This window comes from Pygocentrus nattereri, chromosome 2 (assembly GCF_015220715.1).
Source record: "Pygocentrus nattereri isolate fPygNat1 chromosome 2, fPygNat1.pri, whole genome shotgun sequence".
NCBI lineage: Eukaryota > Metazoa > Chordata > Actinopteri > Characiformes > Serrasalmidae > Pygocentrus > Pygocentrus nattereri.
Window position 1 is genome coordinate 52435711 of NC_051212.1, and position 24071 is coordinate 52459781.

The 24071-nt window shown below is 42.0% G+C and overlaps 1 protein-coding gene across 1 annotated transcript in view; it reads left to right on the forward strand.

Annotated features, from left to right (window-relative positions):
* Positions 1-627: 627 nt before the first annotated feature.
* Positions 628-24071, forward strand: part of scp2a (sterol carrier protein 2a) — a 28523-nt gene continuing 5079 nt past the window's right edge. The window contains exons 1-14 of the mRNA XM_017703395.2: positions 628-783; positions 2367-2421; positions 2521-2592; positions 2684-2815; positions 5090-5154; positions 5237-5363; positions 6772-6835; positions 8295-8381; positions 8915-9065; positions 10293-10440; positions 11033-11140; positions 17479-17632; positions 19071-19167; positions 21053-21182. Coding sequence (XP_017558884.1) covers positions 733-783; positions 2367-2421; positions 2521-2592; positions 2684-2815; positions 5090-5154; positions 5237-5363; positions 6772-6835; positions 8295-8381; positions 8915-9065; positions 10293-10440; positions 11033-11140; positions 17479-17632; positions 19071-19167; positions 21053-21182 — 1441 coding nt within the window. The 5' untranslated portion in view covers positions 628-732. The remainder of the gene's footprint in view (positions 784-2366; positions 2422-2520; positions 2593-2683; positions 2816-5089; positions 5155-5236; positions 5364-6771; positions 6836-8294; positions 8382-8914; positions 9066-10292; positions 10441-11032; positions 11141-17478; positions 17633-19070; positions 19168-21052; positions 21183-24071) is intronic.

Here is a 24071-nt window from a genome sequence, read left to right on the forward strand (position 1 = left end):
GGCCAGTGAGTAAAAAGTACAAGGTGGGTGTTTCTAATAAAGTGGCCAGTGAGTAAAAAGTACAAGGTAGGTGTTTCTAATAAAGTGGCCAGTGAGTAAAAAGTACAAGGTGGGTGTTTCTAATAAAGTGGCCAGTGAGTAAAAGGTACAAGGTAGGTGTTTCTAATAAAGTGGCCAGTGAGTAAAAAGTACAAGGTAGGTGTTTCTAATAAAGTGGCCAGTGAATAAAAAGTACAAGGTAGGTGTTTCTAATAAAGTGGCCAGTGAGTAAAAAGTACAAGGTAGGTGTTTCTAATAAAGTGGCCAGTGAGTAAACAGTACAAGGTAGGTGTTTCTAATAAAGTGGCCAGTGAGTAAAAAGTACAAGGTAGGTGTTTCTAATAAAGTGGCCAGTGAGTAAAAAGTACAAGGTAGGTGTTTCTAATAAAGTGGCCAGTGAGTAAAAAGTACAAGGTAGGTGTTTCTAATAAAGTGGCCAGTGGGGTAAAAAGTACAAGGCGGGTGTTTCTAATAAAGTGGCCAGTGGGGTAAAAAGTACAAGGCGGGTGTTTCTAATAAAGTGGCCAGTGAGTAAAAAGTACAAGGTGGGTGTTTCTAGTAAAGTGGAAGGTAAATGCACAATGTCCTGGGCGGGTTTTAAGTAGTGAATGGGGTCCAAACGATCGATCTGGCAACCCTGCCTATCGGCCTGCAGTCCACACTGAGCAGCGCTGTCAGAAGCAAACGGGAGAAATGGGTCCAGTGAAGAACAGAGTTTTTGTGGTTGGCGTGGGGATGACAAAGGTAAAAACCTCTTTCTTATCTCTCATGCAGCCCCACTATTTATCGCATATAGCCAGCTGTCTTGCTAAAGTAGCGAAACTTCGCTGAAGCACAAATGACCTCGTCTTGTGTCTTGCAGAAGTGTTAGCTTGTTAGCTAACCTAGCTAACTTAGTCAAAACAACACTGTATTATTTAGGAATTTCTAACAGTTGTCCTAAACTAATAGTCCTAAACTGAAGTTGAGGTCTAGTTAGCTTAGCTGGATATGTTGAGGTACCAGACTAGGCTGGCCGCCAGCTTCTTGTTGTAATTTTTCCGTTCCACCTTAAAAAGTGCCGCTGTTCTATTCCGGCGCCTGGGTGCCAGAGCGTTATCAGCTGCGCTACTTAAGGTGGAACGGGAAAATTCGAAAAATAAGTTGGTGAATAGCGAATATCTCTGCGTTTATACAACAGAATAAGAAAATAAGTGAGTTATTTGTGACTTTTTGTTATCTGAAATCTATGAAATGTGTTCTGGTCGAAATGTGTTAGTCTAAAAGTCCTACGTTGGTCTGGTATTGTGTAACTATCTGAGTACAGAGTTCAAGGTTGTCGCTGTTACATGGCAGTAGGTCTTAGTTCACAGAGCAGTATTGCCTTGCTCTTCCACTCACTGTCTGCCTTCAGCTGCACAGTACAGGTTATCTGTCTATATAGGTGTACCGCCCCCCCCCTTTGCTCCACTAATTATTGGTCAGTTTCTGACCACAAAGCCACTGCTGTCCAAATATTTTTTGGGTGGTGCTACTAGAGCGGAACGATCTGGGGAAAATCTCTAAATGTCATCTTTCTGACCGGCATGGTGACTGAGGACCATATCATGGAAAACCAAATTTTCCCCCCATTACTAATAAGTTTCGCACCCTACCTACTAAGCCGCTAAACCACAACTTCCGTCCAACTAATTTATTAATGCATTCGCCTATTCATGCTGAAGTTATAAGGAGTATTTCAGCCTGGACTGCTTTTAAATAAGGTGCAATACAGGACAGCCAATCAGAACAGAGCTCCTTTGCATACACCGGTTTTAAAGGCACACTAAGAGGTTGGATAGTGGTCATGTGAATCTGATTTATGCATAAACCCACATACAAATGTTACGTGGACCTACTGAAATACTACTATGATACAAAAATGTAGAATATAGGCCAGTTATCTTCTGTAGCTTAAGGTCCAGGCCTGTTATTTTGAGATGCAAATTGTGCAGGAGATGCAAATTGTGCAGGTTTTCTGGTTTGGGACTTGAACACTGAATGTAGCATGTCAAACTGTGATGTCTTTCTCCTCTGCAGGCGCTTCACAAGCTCTGTTATGTTATCAGACTCAATTCCCCCAACTGAAAATTTGAACCAGAACCAGTGTTGTTGACCATAATGGCTATAATTAAAATTTGCAGCTGCTGCGATTTGAAAACTGTGATCTTTCTATATAGAAACATTGTGGATCAGCAGGTGGGCTACAGTCTCTTACGGTTCACAGACAGGCGAGGGGGTTTCAAATAAAGTCAGTGTGTTTGTCTTTGTCTGCTACTAAAACTATACCTTTTTCCCTGTATTTGCAGTTTGATAAACCGGGGGCCAGAGATGGAGATTATCCAGAGATGGCTAAAGAAGCAGGTGCAGTCTTGTCTTATTATTACAAACTGCTCAATCCAAGCAGCTGAGAACTACGCCTAGAAAAGCCTGACTTACTGACTTCACTTTAATCTATTTTAGGGGAGAAAGCCTTGGTGGATGCTGGAATTCCGTACTCTGCTGTGGAGCAAGCCTGCGTGGGCTACGTATACGGTGCGCTGTTGTACCATGCAAGCGTAATGGTTACATAATATGACTTGAAATTGTCTTGAGAAACGAGGCTTCTTTGCTTGTCTTTCTGTAGGTGACTCCACTTGTGGTCAGAGGGCGATTTACCACAGCCTGGGTCTGTCTGGCATCCCCATCATCAACGTCAACAACAACTGCTCCACTGGCTCCACGGCGCTCTACATGGCCCGTCAGGTCATCCAGGGAGGTGCGCTGCTCATGTAGTCGTATTAGGGGCAAAATTTCCTAAGGAGAGTTCAAAGCTGGCATGTCAATCTGGGGACCTTCTGGGCCAAAGTGCTGCGGATATAAGCATTTATCCTCTTCTAACTCTCCGAATTCAGTTCGTGAAGGCCTTGCTAGTTAGTCGACAAGCTGAATCAGGTGTGTTTGCAGTGTCTTGGCCCGCAAGGACTGGAGTCTGACACATGTGGCTTAAAGGCAAAGTTCAGTGAAAGAATCGAATTTGCACAGCCTGTCCCTTTAACTCGGAAGTAGATGACCGTTCATTTGGTGTCTGAAGTCTGCTTCTTTAGCTTTGCGCTGGAGCTGCGAGGCTGATGTAGCTATACTGTCTGCACTGCCATTTATCATGCAGATGCATAAATCATCTCACGCTTGCTTCAACCTCTGTCAATACTAACAACACAGTGTGTGTAGATTACACTGTCATATACTGTTAGAAAGGTTCTGTGCAGGTACGTTTCTCGTTCATCAAGGTACAAACACTGTAAATGTTCCCTCAAAGGTGCAGCAGTGGTTTTAAGGTCTGATTGTGGACCTTTAAGTTTTTTTCCAGGTGGAAAAAGTACGTTGTTGTACCTTCTCATAACCGAATGCTTGGAGGCGAGATGGGGTGTGTGGAGTCAGTGCAGCTTAGAAAACATCATTTCTAGGGTAATTATGGTTCAGTTACGTTCCCTGACTAAAGGTACTGAGACGTCCCCTTGAGGGAACCACCCCAGTGACCGTTTAGTATCTTATTTTTTTCTGACTGCACAGTGTCCGAAACTACTTAAGTCTATTTGAACTTATTTGGCAAATTGGCCAGGCAAGCATATGGTCATTTTAGGCATGCAGTTTTCACAATGCTGTTTGGAGACTTTATAAGCTTCCATTACAGGTCAGCTACGCTGAGCTTGTAGTTTTGAAGCACTAAAAAAATTAAAGAAACAAACTTTAGACACCAAACATGTCGTGGCTGATCAGCTGCGTTTGAGGTAAGGGGGAAATTGTGTAAATAAACTTTTGCTCCATAAATTTCATTTCAAATGCTCCGTTCTAGAGAAACTTGGAATCAGAATTGTTTACAGTGGAGGTGATGGGAACCAGACCTCCTAAGAGTTTAATACTCCTAACAAGCCTCATCACATGAAATGGTCATGAACACACCGGCTGAGGCGTGAGACATTTTGAGGTCTTTTAAATTCAGTTCATGGTGGAGAGATGCACGCAGGGCATTGTGAGGCATAGAAGTTCCCAAAGAATACCGTATTTCAGGTTTATTCATTTTATCATTATTAGTATTGCATATAAAAACAATACACATGCAAGTTCACTGGTTATTTGGGGGAATAAATAAAATGGCTGTATTTGCATTTTACACACTTAAAAAGAAAGTTCTTCAAGGGTTCCTTAGTAAAGAAAATGGTTCTATATTGAACCATGAATACTCGAAGAACCCTTTGCGTGATTAAAGCATAGTGCATCGTGCATCATTACACTGATGGAGATGTATATCTGTTGTATATCTCTTTGCACAGGGTTCTGTATAGCACCAAAAAGGGTTCTTCTATTGTCAAAAGCTTGACATTCTGACAATAGAAGAACCCTTTTTGGTGCTATGTACAGCCTTTCCCAAAAAGGCTCTATGTAGAACCGCACAGAACACGTTTGGAAGCAATCTGAAGAACACTTGTGATGTAATTATGCAAAGGGTACTTTGAGTGTTCATGGCTGTATTTAGAACCATTTTCTTTACTAAAGAACCCTTGAAGAACTTTTGAGTGTGTACCAGAATTCTTTGTTTGCATCTCAACGATTGAATTGTGAAGAAATTTTGAACAATTTGGAGTTCTCCTTCAAGTTCTGGCAGCTGAAGGGTTAGATGTAGAGGCATCAGATGTTCTTACAGAAATCAGGCATGACATTCTGACCACCTCCTTGTCCACTTTATCAGTTCCTCTTACTGTATAGCTGCACTTTGTAGATCGTCCATCTGTTTCTCTGATACTTTGCTACCCTGTTCTTCAGTGGTCAGGATCCCCATAGACCCTCACAGAGCAGGTGCTGTTTGGGTGGCGGGTCATTCTCAGCACTGCAGTAACACTGATGTAGTGGTGGTGTTAGTGTGTGTTGCGCTGGTCTGAGTGGATCAGACATGGCAGTGCTGCTGGAGTGTTTAATGACTTGCCGATATCATAAATGTTCCAGATTTCTTCACGTACAAGCTTTAGTCCCCTTTTCTCATGTTTCTGTGCAGGTTTAGCTGACTGTGTTCTTGCCTTGGGTTTTGAGAAGATGGAGAGGGGCTCCTTGTCCACGAAGGTAAGATGGAAGCTCTTGCCTTCAGTAAGAAACTGGTGCAGTGTCTCTCTCATAGTGTCTGACTGAGGCTGTGGTCTGTCAGTACATGGACAGGACCAGCCCTATGGACAAACACATGGAAGTCATGATCAATCGATACGGAATAGCAGCTGCTCCAGCGGCACCTCAGATGTTTGGCAATGCCGGGAGAGAACACATGGAGAAGTATGGTACGATCCTGGGCACTTTTCTCTTCGCTTTCCTTTTCTCTTTGAGCTCTTCCCACACTGTCCAACAGGTGGCGCTATTAAGGCGGCCGTATCAAGGAAGACTTTATTTGAAATCCTTTTATTTTATGTGTAAATTTTAAAGCATCCCTTATTCAGTTTGTACAGTTCATATATAGAAACTAAGCTGCAAAAGCAGCTAATTTTGAGTTGGCATTGCAACCGTATGACATCACAGCCATGAACTCATTTACATATTACCACAGCAGTTTAGCTGCGTAAAGTCTGAATAAGAACCTGGGGAATACGAAGCCAAATTCAGCTTCATCGTTCTGCCTACGGCCCCATCATCTTAGCTTTCCTTCTCTTGGTCAGAACACAGTTCATTTACTACAAATACTAAAATAAAAGTGCATAATTTGAGCACTAATAATTGGCTCACTGACGGAAAACCGTTCAAGCTAAGTCCCACTACCTCCTCAACTCTCTTTTTGGGGTCCATAATATCGCTCAGCTGACACGAGTAGCTTGACATTTCAAATCGGTGTGGAGAAAAAGGCCAATATAGATGAAAATCTTGATTATGGCAATTCAGTTTGTGATATCTGATAAAAGTCAGCTTTCACAGCTTCTTCATATAATGTTATAATATCCAAATACATCTTTTTTTTCCATTTCAGTCTTCTGACAGTTATGACAAGTTGCCTGGACCAGTATGGCTGGGATGTTGAGGCGTGATGCAATGCAGCGTCTATGTATACGTGTCTATATACAGTATAATGTTATCACTGAATTCTTGTTGGAATTTAAAGTGAAGGGAAACAAATGTCGTGCTGTTCATGGCTGCCAGGAAGCGAATATATGATGGAAGCCTTCCAAAGAGTGCGCACATCTCAAAGGAGTGGCTAAAGTGAATTGTTTCCCTCCTTTCTGAGGATTTCAGCGTGAACGTAAAGGCTTGTCCTTTACATGCTATTCCAAACGAGGTGCAGTATGGGGCAGCCAATCAGAACAGTGCTTAGTTACATACATCAGTCTTAAAGGCACAGTAACAAAAACAGCCTGTTTAACTCTTAGGGATGAAGAGTTTTCGCAAAAGGTTTATGCAAAAGGTGAATTTTGATTGTTCTTGGTACATAAAATCGCTCAAAAGTTAAAAATGGACTTCCGGGGGAAGATTCTGTGAAAATTTAAGATGGGATGAAAAGGCTCAACCACTTTAAGCAGCTCTGCTGATATTAAGGTGATATTTTCTGGCTGAGGAATGGGCAGATGCGAGCTGTTAGTGGTGTTTTTGGTGGCTAAAATCTCTATTGGACACCTCAAAATATTGATTTGGTTTGTAATGTACGGTGATGCACTTCTGGGACTTTAGTATTTAAATGTGATGTGTGTTGTCTGTTTGTTTTAGGCACCAAACCAGAACACTTTGCCAAAATTGCCTGGAAGAACCACAAGCACTCAACCAACAACCCGTAAGTTCTGTCAACAAATCATAGGCCCTGTCATCAGGAGATCGCCAGTTCGATCCCTGGTGATGTAAATAATCCAAGAGAGCACAACTGGCCTCGCTCTCTCTGGGTGGGCAGGATGGACCCCTTCTCCTCCCATCACTCAACACGATGCTGCTCAGCGCAGGCGGCTGTTAGCTGATGTAGCAGATCTGGCGGTTTGGCTTTCCTCCGAGCGCCTTCGGCTGTCCCGTGACGTTGTGTTAGCGGCAGTTCGAAAAGAAGCGGTATCTGGCCTTCACCCCCCTAGCACTGTGGTCCTAACTAGCGGCTGGAATTGGAGACGATTAAATTGGGGAGATAACGGGGAAAATGGACGGGTTGAAGAATCTTTCACCAATTTTTAACGTTTTTCTGCCACAACTGTACCTAAAATAATGTCTTGTACCAAAATATGCCTCACTTAATTATTTATTGACAGATCTGAGGAAGGGCCTGCTGGCATCTGTGAGACGTCCTGAGTTTTCCACACAGTGTCTGTGTTAATTGACAATATAATACACATGTGGCAGGTTGAAAAATGCTTGAATGTTTCCCTAAGGGTCTTTTATTTTTCAAGCCATCTGTTTCTGGATAATGAGCTGAGAGTAAATTGGCTTCCCCTGGTTATCCCCTGTTTTTGGGGATAGAGATGAGTCTCAAAAAATTGAGAAGGTAGACTAAACTTTGCTGTCAGAGGCCACATTACAAGGTAATGTGAGGAATAATAGAAAAGTAGCAGTAATGCTGCCTGAGTACTCTGTGAAAGTTTGAGAAACGTTACAATGCAGGTTCTGCAAGTCCTTAATTTAACTGCGTAGAGTTAGAAATGAATTTAGGACATGGGGTGAAACGTCATGATATCGGTGACCGAAATGATCCAGGTCATGGGTTGGGGGGTGGGGGTGTGGGGGGGGGGATGTACGTCTACTGCCAACATGTAATTCTGAGAGAGAACCGCTCCTTTTCCCCCAAATGCAGCACGGCGGCAGCTCACGGTCATCATTCAGCAAACCTCCAGTTATAGTATTGGCCTGTCAGAACTGAGATGATACATGAAGTTGGTTTCATTTGCACACAAGTAGATTTCTGTCTTAGCTTGCTCGACAGTTAAATGTGTAAACTGGCATTTGAGCCGCCAAATCAATCAGCTTCCAAACTCATTCCTGTTTTCACGGTTTGTGTTTTTTTTTGTCTGAGTATGATCAGAAGCGTAGTTTTACTGTAGAGGTGTTTAAATGGTTTGTGCTGTTTATACTCTGTGCAAGCTATCTTAGTGTGAAGCTCCTGAATTAGGAAAGAAAAAGGGGAGGGGGGGAAACAACCCCACAAAATCTTTCATAACCTTGCTTTTGTGTGTGTGTGTGTGTGTGTGTGTGTGTGTGTGTGTGTGTGTGTGTACGTGTACACCCCCCCCCCCCCCCCTTCCTGTGCTCAATCTCAGCTATTCTCAGTTCCAGGATGAGTACAGTCTGGACCAGGTGATGAAGTCCCGCAAAGTCTTTGAGTACCTCACACTTTTACAGTGCTGGTGAGTCACCTGCACCTTTTTGTAAGAATTGTGTCTGAATCATGAATGTCACACTGTGGTGGTAATGTGATTGATACACAAGTACACAGGGACTAAATCGCGATGCGTCAGTCAGGTGGGGGTTCAGCTGTGTTGGTTTTGAGATGTTATAACTCTGGGGGCCTTAAGTTGTTGGAGCAAAAGGAAAACTCGAGGGTTAAGAACCACAAACACACCGCACAGCGTTTGGTGACTGTGAAGGCAATTCAACCTTATCGATTTTACAATGTTTGAATTGATTAAAATATATTATAAAGAATATAAAGAAGAATGTGCATTTTTTTTCCCCCCAAAACAATTCTCAGTAATTATGACCAATATACTAATCGAGTTGAACTGAATTGTGGTGAAATGTGACAACGCATTGATTCATTTCCTAAAGAATTCTAATCAAATCAAGTCACTGTGGAGCCACAGATTTACCCTCCTATTGCTTCTTAAGTACTTGACGTAGACCAAAATATTAAAGCTGTCTTGAATGCTGGATCTTGTAGTCCTACATCTGATGGAGCTGGAGCAGCAGTGCTGGCCAGTGAAGCGTTTGTGAGGAGGCACCGGCTTCAGGGTAAAGCCGTGGAGATCATTGCTCAGGAGATGACCACGGACCTCGCCAGCACCTTCGAGGAGAACAGCTGCATCAAGATGGTACGTAGAGGAGGCCCTTTATCTAGACTTTTCATCAACTTGGCTGTCTTGTCGATTGGCAATGTGACTATGTTGTTAGTATCGTGATAAGTTGTTAGAGGTGTGACGTGTCACCTCTTTCCCAGTTTGGTTGGGTTCTCCGTACTTTCAACTTAATGTGTTTATTTTTGTATTAAACACAACTTTTCAAAAGTTTCTTCTTTACAAATTGTTGCCAACATGAGGAGAAAATCCAGCTCTATGAACCGCTTCAACAGTCAATCAACCTTTATTTAATCTCTGAGTACGTTGAGGGAGACCCTCATTTACGATGTACCCGAGCCGATACAGAGATCAGGGATTGAGAAGTTAAATGGTGAAAGCATAACAAAAAAATGAGTACTAATATATCAATTATAAATAATTATCTAACTTAATAAATAAGACAAATAAGGATAAATAAAAACAAGTACAATTTATTGTTATAGTTATAAATTATGTCACAATATGCTTTTCTGTGTACATTATATTTCCAAAAGTATTCGCTCATCTGGCTTCACACACACGTGAACTTGAGTGACATCCCATTCTTAATCCATAGGGTTTAATATGATGTCAGCCCACCCTTTGCAGCTATAACAGCTTCAACTCTTCTGGGAAGGCTTTCCACAAGGGTTAGGAGTGTGTTTATGGGAATTTCTGACCGTTCTTCCAGAAGAACATTTGTGATGTTGGACGAGAAGGCCTGGCTCACAGTCTCCGCTCTAATTCATCCAAAAAGGTGTTTTGTCGGGTTGAGGTCAGGACTCTGTGCAGGCCAGACAAGTTCTTCCACACCAAACTGGCTCATTCACGTCTTTATGGACCTGCTTTGTGCACTGGTGTGCAGTCATGTTGGAACAGGAAGGGGCCAAACTCCCCAAACTGTTCCCACAAAGTTGAGAGCATGAAATTGTCCAAAATCTCTTGGTGCTGAAGCTTTAAGAGTTCCTTTCACTGGAACTAAGGGTCCGAGCCCAACTCCTGAAAAACAACCCCACACCATGATCCCCCCTCCACCAAACTTTACACTCGGCACAATGCAGTCAGACAAGTACCGTTCTCCTGATGACCACCAAACCCAGAATTTTTTCTATTTATTTATTAGTTTATTCATTTATTTTTTGTTGCGGATGTTGAATTATCTTTTCACTCAATAATAAAAATGTGTGCACATTGCCAAGAATTTTTCACTCCTCCTCTCTGTAGGTTGGCTACGACATGACGCGCCTCGCAGCCAGGAAGTGTTTTGAAGCCGCAGGTCTGAAGCCCTCCGATGTTGACGTCATTGAGCTGCATGACTGCTTCTCAGCCAACGAGCTCATCACCTACGAGGCTCTCGGCCTCTGCCCTGAGGGTGAGACGGAGAGGCCTGGCGTTACTATTATTTTATCTCTGCCCAGCTGTGTGTAGTTACTGTTATAAACCCGGAGTACCTGGCGCGACTCGGTATGTCTGCTGCTGTCTGAAGAAAAACTCGTATCTCCAGAGAGATAACTTTGTAGGACAAATGACAAACGACTAAAATGGAGATCCCGACAGCAGCGATAAGCTGAACTTAATACCAGTGTGCCCGCCGAAGTGTTTGTCTTGGAGTTATGCGAGTTACTCTAAAGTTGACTGCTGCACAGCCTAGTTTGAAGGTGCAGTTGTGGGAGAAAGGGATTTCACTTCTAGTAAGTGGCTTTTAAGCAAATGTTAGGCTGGATCTAGCAACCCAGTCCGCCATAGGGGATGCAAAAGATACAGCAAGGTGTGCGAACTACCTTTAAAAAGAAAACCACGCGGTAACCCGTGTTACCCAGTCAGAGATGTTACAGCAGTAATTATAATCTTCCAGGATTACTAATCATATGTAAATAAAGGTAAAATGTGATTGTCTAGTATTTGTGTAAATAAAATGTTAGAATAAAACGCCAATGCCGTCCACCCACTCTGTCCCTTCCCAGGGAAAGCTGGAGAGCTGATCGACAGAGGGGACAACACCTATGGGGGGAAGTGGGTGATTAACCCCAGCGGAGGGCTCATCTCAAAGGGACACCCGCTTGGAGCTACAGGTACAGATCGACTTCCCTGCAAAAGAAGCGACTTAACAGAACGGTTCTGTTGTTTTTGTATAACGTGAGGAGAACATGCAGCATGTTAGGCTGTAGTTTAGCAAATAGTCACATCAGCGCTGTACCAAAGCTTTAGGCACTTATGTTTTAAAAAGCTCTTCGTCTGGGCTGTAAGCAGAATAAATTTAATTAATTAATTAATTAATTAATTAATTAATTAATTAATTAATTAATTAATTAATTAATAGATAGATACAACCTAGTGACATTTACATACATCAATGTCAGACCTCTTATTGCAAAGCACAGCTATGTTAGTCTTCATTTTATACTATTCTTCTCTTTTTATGCTGATTTTTCTGCCGGATTAGTCTGTCTGCATTATTCGGGCTTGTATGCGACTTTTTTGATCCAAATTTTTTCCCCATACGAATGAATAGGACTGTATTACAGGCCTGACTTGGCCCACGGGCCTTGTGTTTGACACACACCGTGGCAGCCGCCTAGCAACACCTTAGCAACCACCTGGGATACCATAATAACCGCCTAGCGACAAGAGGGAACCATTTAAGTTGCCCAAACAGTCTGTATTTCCTTCAGGAAATGCATCCAGTTAATCTAATCAGTTTTTCAAGTTAAATCAAGTGTGCTGTTGTATGTCATGGTTTGGGTGTCCAGGAGAGTCTAGAACCAAAGTTTGTCCTTCTAGCGTGCTCACGAGATGCAAAGACATAAATATAAACAGCAAAAAGTATTTATTGTAGTGACTTTACAAGCAAGAACAGACTTGTTGCCAAGATAAATGGTTTTACATAATGTGTGTAGGTGCCTTTCACGCAGTGCTGTAGGCAGTCGATCAGTCATTTGAGACTCTTTTTCCTGAAATGCTTTAAGGCAGATTTGCTCAGTGCTCAGGTAGTAGTAATAACTATAAAAGACATGAGTAAACTGGTTTTCAAAATGCGTGGGCTGAGGCATAAATATTCCCGGTAGTTAGAAGTCTGTGTAGAAAACATCACCAGCAGGGGGAGCCACGCAGTCAGCTGGTAGAACTCATCCCTCCAGTTCCCTCATGCCGCCTGGCTGTGAGAGTTATTGTTAAACTGGGCTCTGCTGAACGTCTCTCCGTCTCTCTCTTCCTCACTGCTGGACAGATGAGGCTGGGGGGTATTAAGCGGTCAGTGAGCTGAGATTAAAAGCCGTATATATGAGTTCATATGTTTGTGTTTTTATTGTTACGTCTGTTCCTACAATCTCTGATAGTTTTAATGGCTGTAATGACGTTTCCATTTCCATTAGTCTCAGACCTTTTCATCTCTACAGTAAAATCTCTCTCTCTCTCTCTCTCTCTCTCTCTCTCTCTCTCTCTCTCTCTCTCTCTCTCTCTCTCTCTCTCTCTCTCTCGCGCTCTCTCTCTCTCGCTCTCGCGCTCTCTCGCTCTCGCTCTCTCTCTCTCGCGCTCGCTCTCTCTCTCTCGCGCTCTCGCGCTCGCTCTCTCTCTCGCGCTCGCTCTCTCTCTCGCGCTCGCTCTCTCTCTCTCGCGCTCTCACGCTCTCTCTCTCTCTCTCTCGCTCTCGCTCTCGCTCTCTCCTTTCTTTCTTTCTTTCTTTCTTTCTTTCTTTCTGTTTTTGTTTTCGTCTCCCTTTTTTTCCTCCTTTCTTTCCCCGCTCTCTCTCTCTCTCTCTCTCTCTCTCTCTCTCTCTCTCTCTCTCTCTCTCTCTCTCTCTCTCTCTCTCTCTCTCTCTCTCTCTCTCCGTCCTTCCTTTTTTTCCTCTCTCATTTCTTTCTCCTTCTTTGTTTTCCTGTTTGTCTCCTTTTTTCCTTCTTTGCACTCTCTCTCTCCCCTCCTTTCTTTCTTTCTTTCTTTCTTTCTTTCTTTGTTTTTGTTTCCATCTCCTTTCTTTCTTTCTTTCTTTCTTTCTTTCTTTCTTTCTTTCTTTCTTTCTTTCTTTCTGTTTTTGTTTCAATCTCCTTTTTTTTCTTCCTTCCTTTCTTTCCTCTCTCATTTCTCTTTCTCCCTCTGTTTTCTTCTGTTTGTCTCCTTCTTTCCTTTCTTCCTTCTCTCTTCTTTCTTTCTTTCCTCTCTCTCTCTCTCTCTCTCTCTCTCTCTCTCTCTCTCTCTCTCTCTCCATCCATCCATCCATCCATCCATCCATCCATCCATCCATCCATCCTTCCTTCCTTCCTTCCTTTCTTTCCCCCCCTTTTCTGTCCATCTGTTTATTATATTTTCAGTACTCTGTTTTGCCAGTGATGTGTTAACGTAACACAAACATCACATTCTGCTTATTTCTTAATGCGCATTATACTGCAAATGGAAATTGCACAGTTGGAAAGCCTCTTTAAAAGTATGAGGATGTAAGCCAAACTTTTTTGTTGTATTGACCTCAGTTTTGTTTTCATTCTCCTAACTATCAGAGGAGAACTGGTTGTTCTTCACCTTAAAGAAAACATACACATGTGGTCCTCTGGTATCCGATGTCCAGTCCGAATCCATCAGTCCAGCTTGAATGGATGAAAAGCTTCTATTGCCAGTGTTCCTGAATCTGTCACATCTTTAAGCCTTTGGCTTTTCGACTTCACTGGCTCGGTTATTCATTCTCACAGTTGTCCTCATGGTTCCTCTGTCCTGAGGAATTGGGAATGCAGGCTTATACTGACAGGTTTTACTCTTAAGGCCCACTTTTGACAGCATGATGGGCAAAACTGAAAACCCATTAGCCAAACGGGATAAAAAAAAACTTATCTTTAGTGCCTGCAGAGGACTCGGGAGGATTAGGAGAGGGTGCTAAGTTTCTACCAGTCCAGCATTTTCTCCTCTAGCTTAGAAGTACAGTATTGCAGGACTGAGGAGAGAACAGATATCTTAAGACTTAATAGAAATGCTTTACTATATTAAAGATTATTCAAATGTAAAAATATTATTCTGTCCCCAGTCCGTACAGTCCATATGTGAACACTAAGCTGTAGAAACTGTCTTGTTTCCAGTTCATCACAGTTGTGAACGCGGTTTAGCCCCGCCCATTCCTTCTGAAGTGATGCAGGGTGTTGTTGCTGCAGACAGTCTGCAAACAGTTAAATGTTCTACTGTTCCTGGCTGCTGGGAAACTAGTGGGTCATTGCAGCCTTCCAGAAATGTACAAAAACAATGCAAAGCAGAATCCATTAACGTGACACCCAGTTATACATTTCCATTCCTTTTGATGATCAAGACTGTAGACTGACTGACCAGCTGTGTGTCAGATATTTCTCAGTGGATGTCGCAAAACTTTATACAGTTAAACTGCGAAAAACAGAAATACTGATCGTTGCTACTAAAACTTAGAGAAAGCTGCTTTATGAGAAACTTGGTTCTTTAGCTTCATGTACCAAACCTAAAGTAACCTGGGTGTGACCTTGGACTGCGTTCACATTACCAGGTTGAAGTGGCACAGGTCTGATTTTTTGGCCCTAATGTGACTCAGATCTGATGTTTTCAGGGCTGTGTGGACACATCTGACCTTTTCAAGTCCGACCTGAGCCACTCTTATAAGCGGTCCTAGATCGGATACGTAACCGTAAGCCATGCGACCTTCATGTGTCCTTTTTTTCCGCTCTGCATGCGCCATCATTCAGCGTTACCATGGCAACAGCGCTGAACAGACGTTAAAGCCTGTAAACGGTGGAAAAGCAGCTCGTCTCACCTTTTCCTCCTTCGTCTGGCTCTAATAACGAAGCTGAGAGCTGATCAGAGTTAATGATCTTCTCAGCGAAGCTCGTTCTGCTCGTTAGTTTGTGCTGATGATGCAGTGATTCAGTCACGTGACGTTACTGCGTAGGACGAGCTCATGAGGGTCGTTTAAGGACATCAGTTCATCACATTAATGACAGATTTGAATCACTTACCTAAACGAGTGTGAACCATCGAGGCAGAGAGATCGGATCTGAGCCGCGAGGCCTGTAATGTGACCGTAGCTTTAGACTCTGAGCTCTGTTTTTTCTTCAGTAGAAAAAGTTCAGCTTCTTTTATTATAAAGGTTTAAAATTAACTCGCCATCTATTTGACTGGACAAAAGACAGTTACAGCCTCATGACACCCACCTTTTAAATGTAGCTATGAAATATGAAAGTTATGAAGAATATGAGTTATGAAGTGCATTTTGGAACCACCGGTGGTCCCAAGGAGTTTAAAAGGTTAATAGCTGATGGAACAGAACGGCCGACTAGTGTTCTCCTCCAAGCATGTTCAGCTGTCCAGTGATGTTGCGTTCGAAAAGATGGGGTGGAGGTTCACATGACTCGTGGTTGCTTGTGTTCGCTTTTGGCCTCCGTGCGCTGGCGCTATTGTGATTTGGAGGAGTCCTAACTAGTGGGTGGATTTGAATAGGACTAAATTGAGGAAAAAACTAACAAAAATCCTCAAAAAAAACTGGCCTGGGTGTATAATTTCAATATCATACAAGTATTTTATTATTTTACACTGTGTGCTCTGTGATTCAGCACTTTAAGAGCCTGTTTAATTCTAGAGGGATAAAGAGAGGATGGAAAATGATGTAAAAGTTGTGACTGCTTTTCACAAGAAAATAATAAAATGCATGAAAAATGTGAAATGTATAACATGCCACACCTCGGTGTGTGGATTATTATTTTAATGCAGAGTATTGCATTCTTGACAAGCCCAGTTAATAAGAGCCTTGGCTGACGTAACGTGGGCGCATTGATGGATTCAGATGGAACGCAGGCTTAAGCCTCATGGAACGTTCATTCAGTTATAATTTGGCAATGCATTACAAATGCATGAAGTAAAGTTCTCTGTTTACAGCTTCCGTGCTTTGTTTTAGCACACGAGCCATTCTTCGAAATGAATGTCAATACTGTGGGGCTTTAATTGAGTTCTGTAGGCTGGAATTGAATTTGGTGTAGTAGAAGATTAATTGGGCTTAGCTGGCCTTATAAATGCTGCTGTTTTGTGCACTTTGCAGACTTTTCTGTGAGTTTGTGGAAACACTTTCTGCAAGTGGTTCATCCGATTTGAGTCGCAGAAGGGCTTCTTTAGCCAGGTGGAACACACACCTAACACCTTAATTCACTTTTAAACCAGGTTGAAACTGCTTGTCCGTATGTATTATCTGACCGTTCGCTTAAATGGCCAGTGTTAAGCATTTTATTGAGTTTCGCTTGAGGTCCAATTAGTGTTCGTGTGATTTTGTGAACCATTGTTAATTTTTACATGGCCTTTTTCCAGCCTCGCTTTGTCCCTTTGAGTTAAATGGGCTGTTTGTTACTGTGCCTTTGACCTCTTCAACTCCTGGAGACCACCGGTGGTTCCATAACGCAATTCGGCATGTTCTTCATAACGTTCATACTCCATAAGCTCCATTCAGAAGCTGGGCGTCGTGTGAGGCTGTAGCTCTTCTCTCCAGTCTAATAGACGGTGACGTCATTTTAAATCCTTATAATAAAAGAAGCTGAACTTTGTTTTTCTACTGAAAGTCGACCCGTTTTTCCCCCAAATCTGGGCTCTAAACTATAAACAGACGGCGTCTCTTCAGTGATTTGCTCTGGAAACATCACTTTAATAAAATAACACAAAGAGCGACGGAGATTTTTGGCTTTCAGTGGTAAATTGTAAGCATGTAGTGATGTGTGTAGATCATAAAACACACGTTCTGTTCATTTGAGGGGCTTTTACAATAAATCATGTAATTTATTTTATTTATTTATTTTATTTCATGCAGTTACTGAATAATTTGCCTTACGATTCGGTCACAAATTCAGATGGACAAACCCAAACATACCCAGGAACATGAGAGGTTAAGACCAGTTAACATTCAAAAAGGAGTCCAGGCTGAAACTCATGGCTTTAGTGTGAGTGGGCGGGGCTAAACCGCTGTAGGCCAAATAGGTGAATATATGTAAACGTGCTGTTATTTGTGACATCCTGAAGACATTTAAGTCAAAATAGGCTGTTTTTGTAGCACATTTGTTAGGTTCTATATATGAAACGTATGGTCTAGAGTTATATTCACTTATCGAAGTTACTTTCATGAAGAATATCCTCTACTCAGTAAGGCAGCTGAACTCACTAAGCTAACAAAGTCGCTATTAAAAGGTTTTCGTCTTGGACTCATTTCTGCTTCAATGCCTGTAAAGTCCTATACTATGCTGCATGCCTGTAACGATTACTCTGGACTGGCTCATGTTATCGCTGCTGTCTGATTGCTGTGATACTTTGGCCTACTTTCATGGCTCTTTGACCTTCTCTCCAGGTTGAATAAACTCTGCCGTGTTTCATTGCTGCAGTCTATCTCAGGTGCTTGAACTTCACCTAGAAATCTGTGGTGTGTTTAATTGGTCAGGTCTGGCCCAGTGTGCAGAGCTGTGCTGGCAGTTAAGAGGGGAGGCTGGTAAAAGGCAGGTCCCTGGGGCAAAGGTCGCCCTGCAGCACAATATCGGCCTCGGTGGAGCTGTGGTGGTCACACTTTACAGGATGGGATTCCCTCAGGAAGCGAGGTGAGCAGTTATTCGTATTGCTGTACATTTAAGACGCATAGCATCTGATAAAGTTGGCATATGTAATTAATATGAAGTGTATGTATTTGCTGTAGTGAGTTCAGATTACTATTGAAAATCAGACCTGTGAGTAGGTTTTGTTTATGTGCCCATAAGGATGAGTCAGTTAATAGACTGCCATGTAATATTATAGTGATGTTCACCAGGGTATGTTTTGGTTGGTCCGTCTGAATTTACATGACCAAATCGTAAGGCACATTATTCAGTAACTGTGTAAAATAGATCTCTGTTGTCTGAAGAGAACCTCATATCTCCAAAATCGTAACTTTGGAGGAGAAGGAAAAAAAATCTACTTTACTTTTAATGCAAGTCAATGGAACCAGAGTTTTTCTCAAGTCATTTTGGTGCATTCTTTGTGGAATTGACCCACAATGTAAAGGACAACAGGCATTTTCAAATTATGTCAAAGACTAAAAAAGAGATACAAAAATGGAGATACAAGGTTTTCATCTGACTGAATACCACTGAAAGCCAAAAATCTCCGACGCTCTTTGTGTTATTTTATTAAAGTGATGTTTCCAGAGCAGATCACTGAAGAGACGCCCTCTGTTTATAGTTTAGAGCCCAGATTTGGGGAAAAACGGGTCGACTTTCAGTAGAAAAACAAAGTTCAGCTTCTTTTATTATAAGGGTTTAAAATGACATCACCGTCTATTAGACTGGAGAGAAGAGCTACAGCCTCACACGACGCCCAGCTTCTGAATGGAGCTTATGGAGTATGAACGTTATGAAGAACATGACCAAGTGCGTTTTGGACCCACCGGTGGTCTCGGTTTGAAAAGGTCAAAGCGACAGTTCACTCAAAAGTCAGATGTATTGAATGTTCTTTTATCCCAAAAGCAGCCGATGAATGAAGACGTGTTTGGTGTCCAGAGTTTGCTTCTTTAGTTTTGTGCTGTAAATACAAAGCTGTTATAACAGAACTGAAAATGTTTGGGTGACACAGACTTCCATTACTTGGTAGCTCTATTAGGCTTGTAGCTTCAGTGCAGAACTAAAGAAGCAAACTTCAGGCACCAAACATATCTTCACCCTTTGGTGACCATTCCTTTCAACAGTGCCACCTTTAATATGAGAGAATTTTTCATGATAAATTTCCATTTCGATCTCTATACACCTGTTTTATATTTGTACAAAGCAGGGCAACAGTTTCTTTGCTCTTTTGTACTAGGTTTTGCAGTGAGTAGGTCATCCTGTCTTCTGAACTTCAGCTACAGTCGTTGGTGTGAAGGTTCCCCCTTGCCTAATCTTTGAACTATCAACTTTGATGGAGGCTCGCCATATCTCCAGGGCCTTGAACTTTGTCCATGTCGCGCTATTTCCCCCGCAAAGTCACATTTCATAGAAAATCTGTCCGGTATTTTGTATGTTTTCCCAGCTCAAGGATAGCTGCAGTGCCCACCAGTGCTGCGGCTGATCTGGAGGGATTTAAAGCTCACGCAGTTTTTAAGGAAATTGAGAAGAGGCTGAAGGAGGTAGGAAAGAATCAGCCATTAAGAGGAATTGTTTTGTTTTGGGTTTTTTTTTCTCTTTTTTGTCTGTTTTTCATGTATGTATGATGAGAAAAGTGCTTTTAAATATGCTTTCTATGGTGGAGAGTATTGGCAGATTGGCAGCCCAAATGTTATGAAGATCCAGTCTGTCCTTTCAAGAAAAATCAAACCACCTTGGAGCCATAACATGTTATCTCCATTTTACCCTCTTGGCTAGAAATATGGCTCAGTATGTGCTAATGAACTAGTATAAGACAAAAAATATCAGTATAGACTAAAAAATCTATTTGATATAAACAAAAACGCAGACAGACTTTCTTTAAGCTTTAGCTCAGCTATAACTGCTTTTCTCACATCTCTGGCAGGAAACTTCGATAAAAGTGGAGTAGTTTCTTGTAAAATGTCTCTTAACGTTGGATTTTTGCACGGTTGAAGTCGCTTCTCATTCGCCAGCTTCCTGTTCGAATTGCCCCGTGCAGCAGTTACATTCTGGCGTCTCAGGCACTATTTAAGGTGGAACGGGAGAATTCGCTACAGCTTCGCGACTTTTTTAGCGTTGTGACAGTTTCTCTTTGCAGATTAAGCGTATCAGGAAACAAATTATCGACATTCGTCCTAAAGCTTTCTCGTCTTTCTGTTAGTTACTAGCTAGGCGAGACTGTTGTCTGTGTTGCTGTGGTGACCAGCAGTCTGTGTGCCAATCTGTATGGTTAAAATAATGGTTGGTGAATAAACAGATATAGGCTACATTAAGTCCAGCGTTTAAGACCATTTACTGTTAAACTGTGTTGAAGGATCAGCCGAGCTTTATTTTACTGTAAAGGAGGAATATTTTATTATTACCTACCAATCTAAATCTGCTGTGGAGCCACAACAGGGCAGTAAAAGACCTGCATGTGGCTCCGGAGCCGCATGTTGCTCACGCCTGTACTAGGCTTTAAACTCATTTCAGCCAATTTGACATCACATCAGCCATTTGACCAGGAATGAAGGGTTTATACTTCAAACTGACACAGTACTGTGCAAATGTCAGAGACCACCTCCTAGTTATTTAACTTCCAGTAAAGATATTTCTGAGATGAGATATTAGATATGAGATATTAGATAGGAGTAAGACGAGCATTTCATTTTCCTTCACGTTCTAATTAGCTGATCACTAAAAATGGTCACAGATTACCGCAGTCTTGTTTTGAAGCATAAAGGAACGGTGCCAAGTCAGTCCATTTTGGCGGCCAGCCTTCTCTCCTGGTCGGCCAAAAAAGATGTGCTGTTGTCTGTTAGCAGGTTTTAAGATTACATTACGGTTACATTGCACTGCCTTCGATTAGAACAGGACCGCTAGTACTGCAGGAGCTCTGGGCTTGGCAAATAATAGAAGGTACTTAAGGCTTAGCAAGAAATGCAGACATTTCAGTGTCATGCTGGACTGAAATCCCTGATCTCTTCAGGTAACTGAACCTCCCCCGGGTAAAACTAACCCAGCTCAAATAGAGCTTGGGAACAACTTTAAGACTTTTAAGTGGAAGCCTTTAGGTCAAAATGTCCTTAATAAAATGGAAAAAGATTCGGTTTTGACTGGTGACATAATTGTAAAATAATGATTAGAAAAAGATGGTAAATGGCTGGAATTCTCAGAAGGTGTGTCATAGTAATCATTCAAATCACAAGAAGAATTTTTAGCTAATGTAATCAGTTTTATATTGAAATGCAGGTCCTTTTTTTTACCCTCTATTTTTTTCAAATGCATAATTGCTGGCAATTACCTGACGGCACGTAATTGTTATCTGTGAAGAGTACGAAGTCTTGTCCAGTGAGGTGGAAAGCACTTTGGCTGCAGACTTTAATGTCTTGATGTTCCTTTGTGCAGGAGGGAGAGAGTTTTGTGAAGAAAATTGGCGGCGTTTTCGCCTTTAAAGTGCTAAACGGCCCCGGCGGAAAAGAAGCACTGTGGGTCGTGGATGTGAAGCATGGTAAAGGCTCGGTGGACAGCGACTCTGGTTTGTGAGCTTTATATTTTTCCTTTAGGGTTAACAAGAGCATCGGGGGGGTGTTGGTGCAGCCTGACGTTTGGTACAGAGCAGGTGGTCATGGCACTATGACATGAGGGCATAGTTTTCCTGGAAGGCTGTGAATGTGAACAGAAGTGAAGACATTTGTCTGTTTTATTAGTTGGCCTCGTTCGCCCACTAATAAAGCTATGCCTGGACTGCTTGATTAAACAGTTGGATGATGACCTGAGGTGCCCTTGAGCAAGACACCTAACCCCCAACTGCTCCCTGGGTGCTGCGGATAGGGCTGCCCACCACTCCGGGCAAGTGTGCTCACTACGCCCTAGTGTGTGCTCATTAGTGTGTATGTGGTGTTTCTCTGCACGGATGGGTTAAATGCGGAGGTAAAATTTCCCCAATGTGGAACTAATAAGGGTCACTAAATGAAAGTGCTCAGCAGTTGTTTTGGCTTTGCTTTTCCAGTCAACTCCAGAATTATTGGCATGGAATTATTACTGAAAATGCAAAGTCAATGTATTTAATGAACCACGCATGCATGGTGTGATGTATTTTGGGCTTTAAAAATGAAATAAGCTGCATATTTTTTATTTTTACACTGCATTTTGTGACCAAGATATCTTGTCTTTAGTAACACAGGTTATGTTTGAGAACATAAGGCTCAAAAATATTGGCACCAGCCACTATTACTATTATTTTGTGAACCAAGAATAAAACTCTCCGTAACTTTTTGTGGTTGGAGAACACTTGTTTTGAGGAATCTTGGACCACTCCTTGATGCAGAACATTCACAGTTAGACCCAGTCCCTTTTCATGCCTTTTCCCTACCACTTAGTCCTTACCCCTCCTTTTTGCATGTTCATGCCTAGGGATAGGGTGTCCCAATTTTTGTTGATGTTTTTCAGAGACGCCCTCTGGATGGAGTGTTATGAGAGAAAAGCACAAGCGGCCAAAGAAACCCACAAATATGAGAATTTTCTCCTCTTAAAAATTCTGATAACCACCGTTTTATCTTAGTTTAATGTAACTTCACTGTATTTTGGTCCTTTTCTTCATAACAAGCATAAAAATTGATAATGGCACACTGATGTCTCGGTAGCTAGCAAGCTAAATTTCTTGTTCCACCTTAAATAGTACAGCGGGAATATTCAAATGAGAATCTCTGACTTCAGCTTCACATCACTGAAGAATTAGGGGGGGGGATGATAGATAATTGCCCCCTCTTTGAAGGCGTATGATCCCTAAATGTAACTAAAGCCCAGCAGTGAGGAGCTGAACTTTCCCCTCCTCTGCTGTCCCTGCAGACGTGCAGGGTCGCCTACAGAGCAGCGCTGGTACTGTTCAGAACTTGAGAGATACTTTTTTAACCCCACAAACGGGGAAATTCCACCTCCGCATTTAACCCATCGGTGAAGTGAAACACCACATACACACACACACACACACACACACACACACACACTAGGGGGCAGTGAGCACACTTGCAGCCCTATCCACGGCGCCCGGGGAGCAATTGGGGGTTAGGTGTCTCGCTCAAAGACACCTCATGGACAGTCATGGACTATCGGCGCTGGGGATCGAACCAGCAACCTTACAGTCATAGGGCCAGTTCCCTAACCTCCAGCCCACGACTGCCCACCGAAGTGAGGCTCTTTTTATTTGAGGGTCCCAGTTCATAGGGGAAGATTAACAACTACACCTCGTAACTCAGTTCTAAGCAGCAAGAGATCCCTCGAAAACAAGGGGTAGGGATAAAAAAAGGGTTGCATGCATATTAAAATTCACATTACACATTGTGGCATGTGGTACAGTCCTCTCTTTACAAACCAAGTCAACTACTGACATTTGGAATGCGTATTGCCAACCATGTCTAATTGGTTTGTTTAATGGGCAGTGTTTAATTATAACTCTCCCAGAATCCAAAGCAGGGATGCGCTTTTCAAACGAAGACTTAAATTACAATTTAATGACATTTTGATGAAAAAACAGACATGCAAATGAGTGAAATACAGGGCAGAACAAGAAACTGTTTTGTTGTTTCTACACATTTCACAAACAGAAGGAAACTTCTGCCTTGAACCAAAACCCTCATCCATAATAAAGCTGTACTGCAGCACCTGTGAAGAACTGAGCTTTGCTCAACATGCTGCTGAAAAGCTAGTAGAGAGTTCTGGGGACCGTTTGTTCCACAGTACAGAGGTTTTTCTTGTGGTCGTTTAATACCTGCACACACTTCTCTTTTCCAGTCGACCACCTCCTGTGACAGAAACTTCATTTTAATTAGTATCGCAGTGACACCCACATGACGGACACTTGCATATTCTCCTTCTAGTTCTATTTCTGCTACATTCTGAAACAAACGTGAATCATGAAATGTTAGAAATGGGCACCGACAAGCTTGTTTACAAAGTGTAGTAAAACCCCGTGAGAGAATTTCATACACTGGCAGTCACAAAAAATTACTGGCAGAAAAAAAAAATGCAAACATACGATATAAAAGTGGTACAAAGTAATACTTATGGAGTATAAAAGTATGCGGTGATGTGGTGACTAATGAGTGGTATTGGTTCTGGAAAGACTTTCATTTTAAAATCATAAGAATTTGGCTGATTTTTTTTTTTTTTTTTTTTTTTTTTTTTTTTTAATATAAAACATGAGCGACCTGCTGGAAAAAAGAGAAACATCTACTGATCATTGAAACCTTTAACAAACAAGTAAGAAGGTCAAGTGAGTAAAAAGTATGTTTTTTTTCTTTTGGAAATGTGAGTAGTAAGTATTCCAAAATAATATACACTTGACCCCAGAATTAATAGCACTGCTCAAGAAACAAGGAAAAAAAAAAAAAAAATTTAACTATATTAAATTATACATGGATGCTTT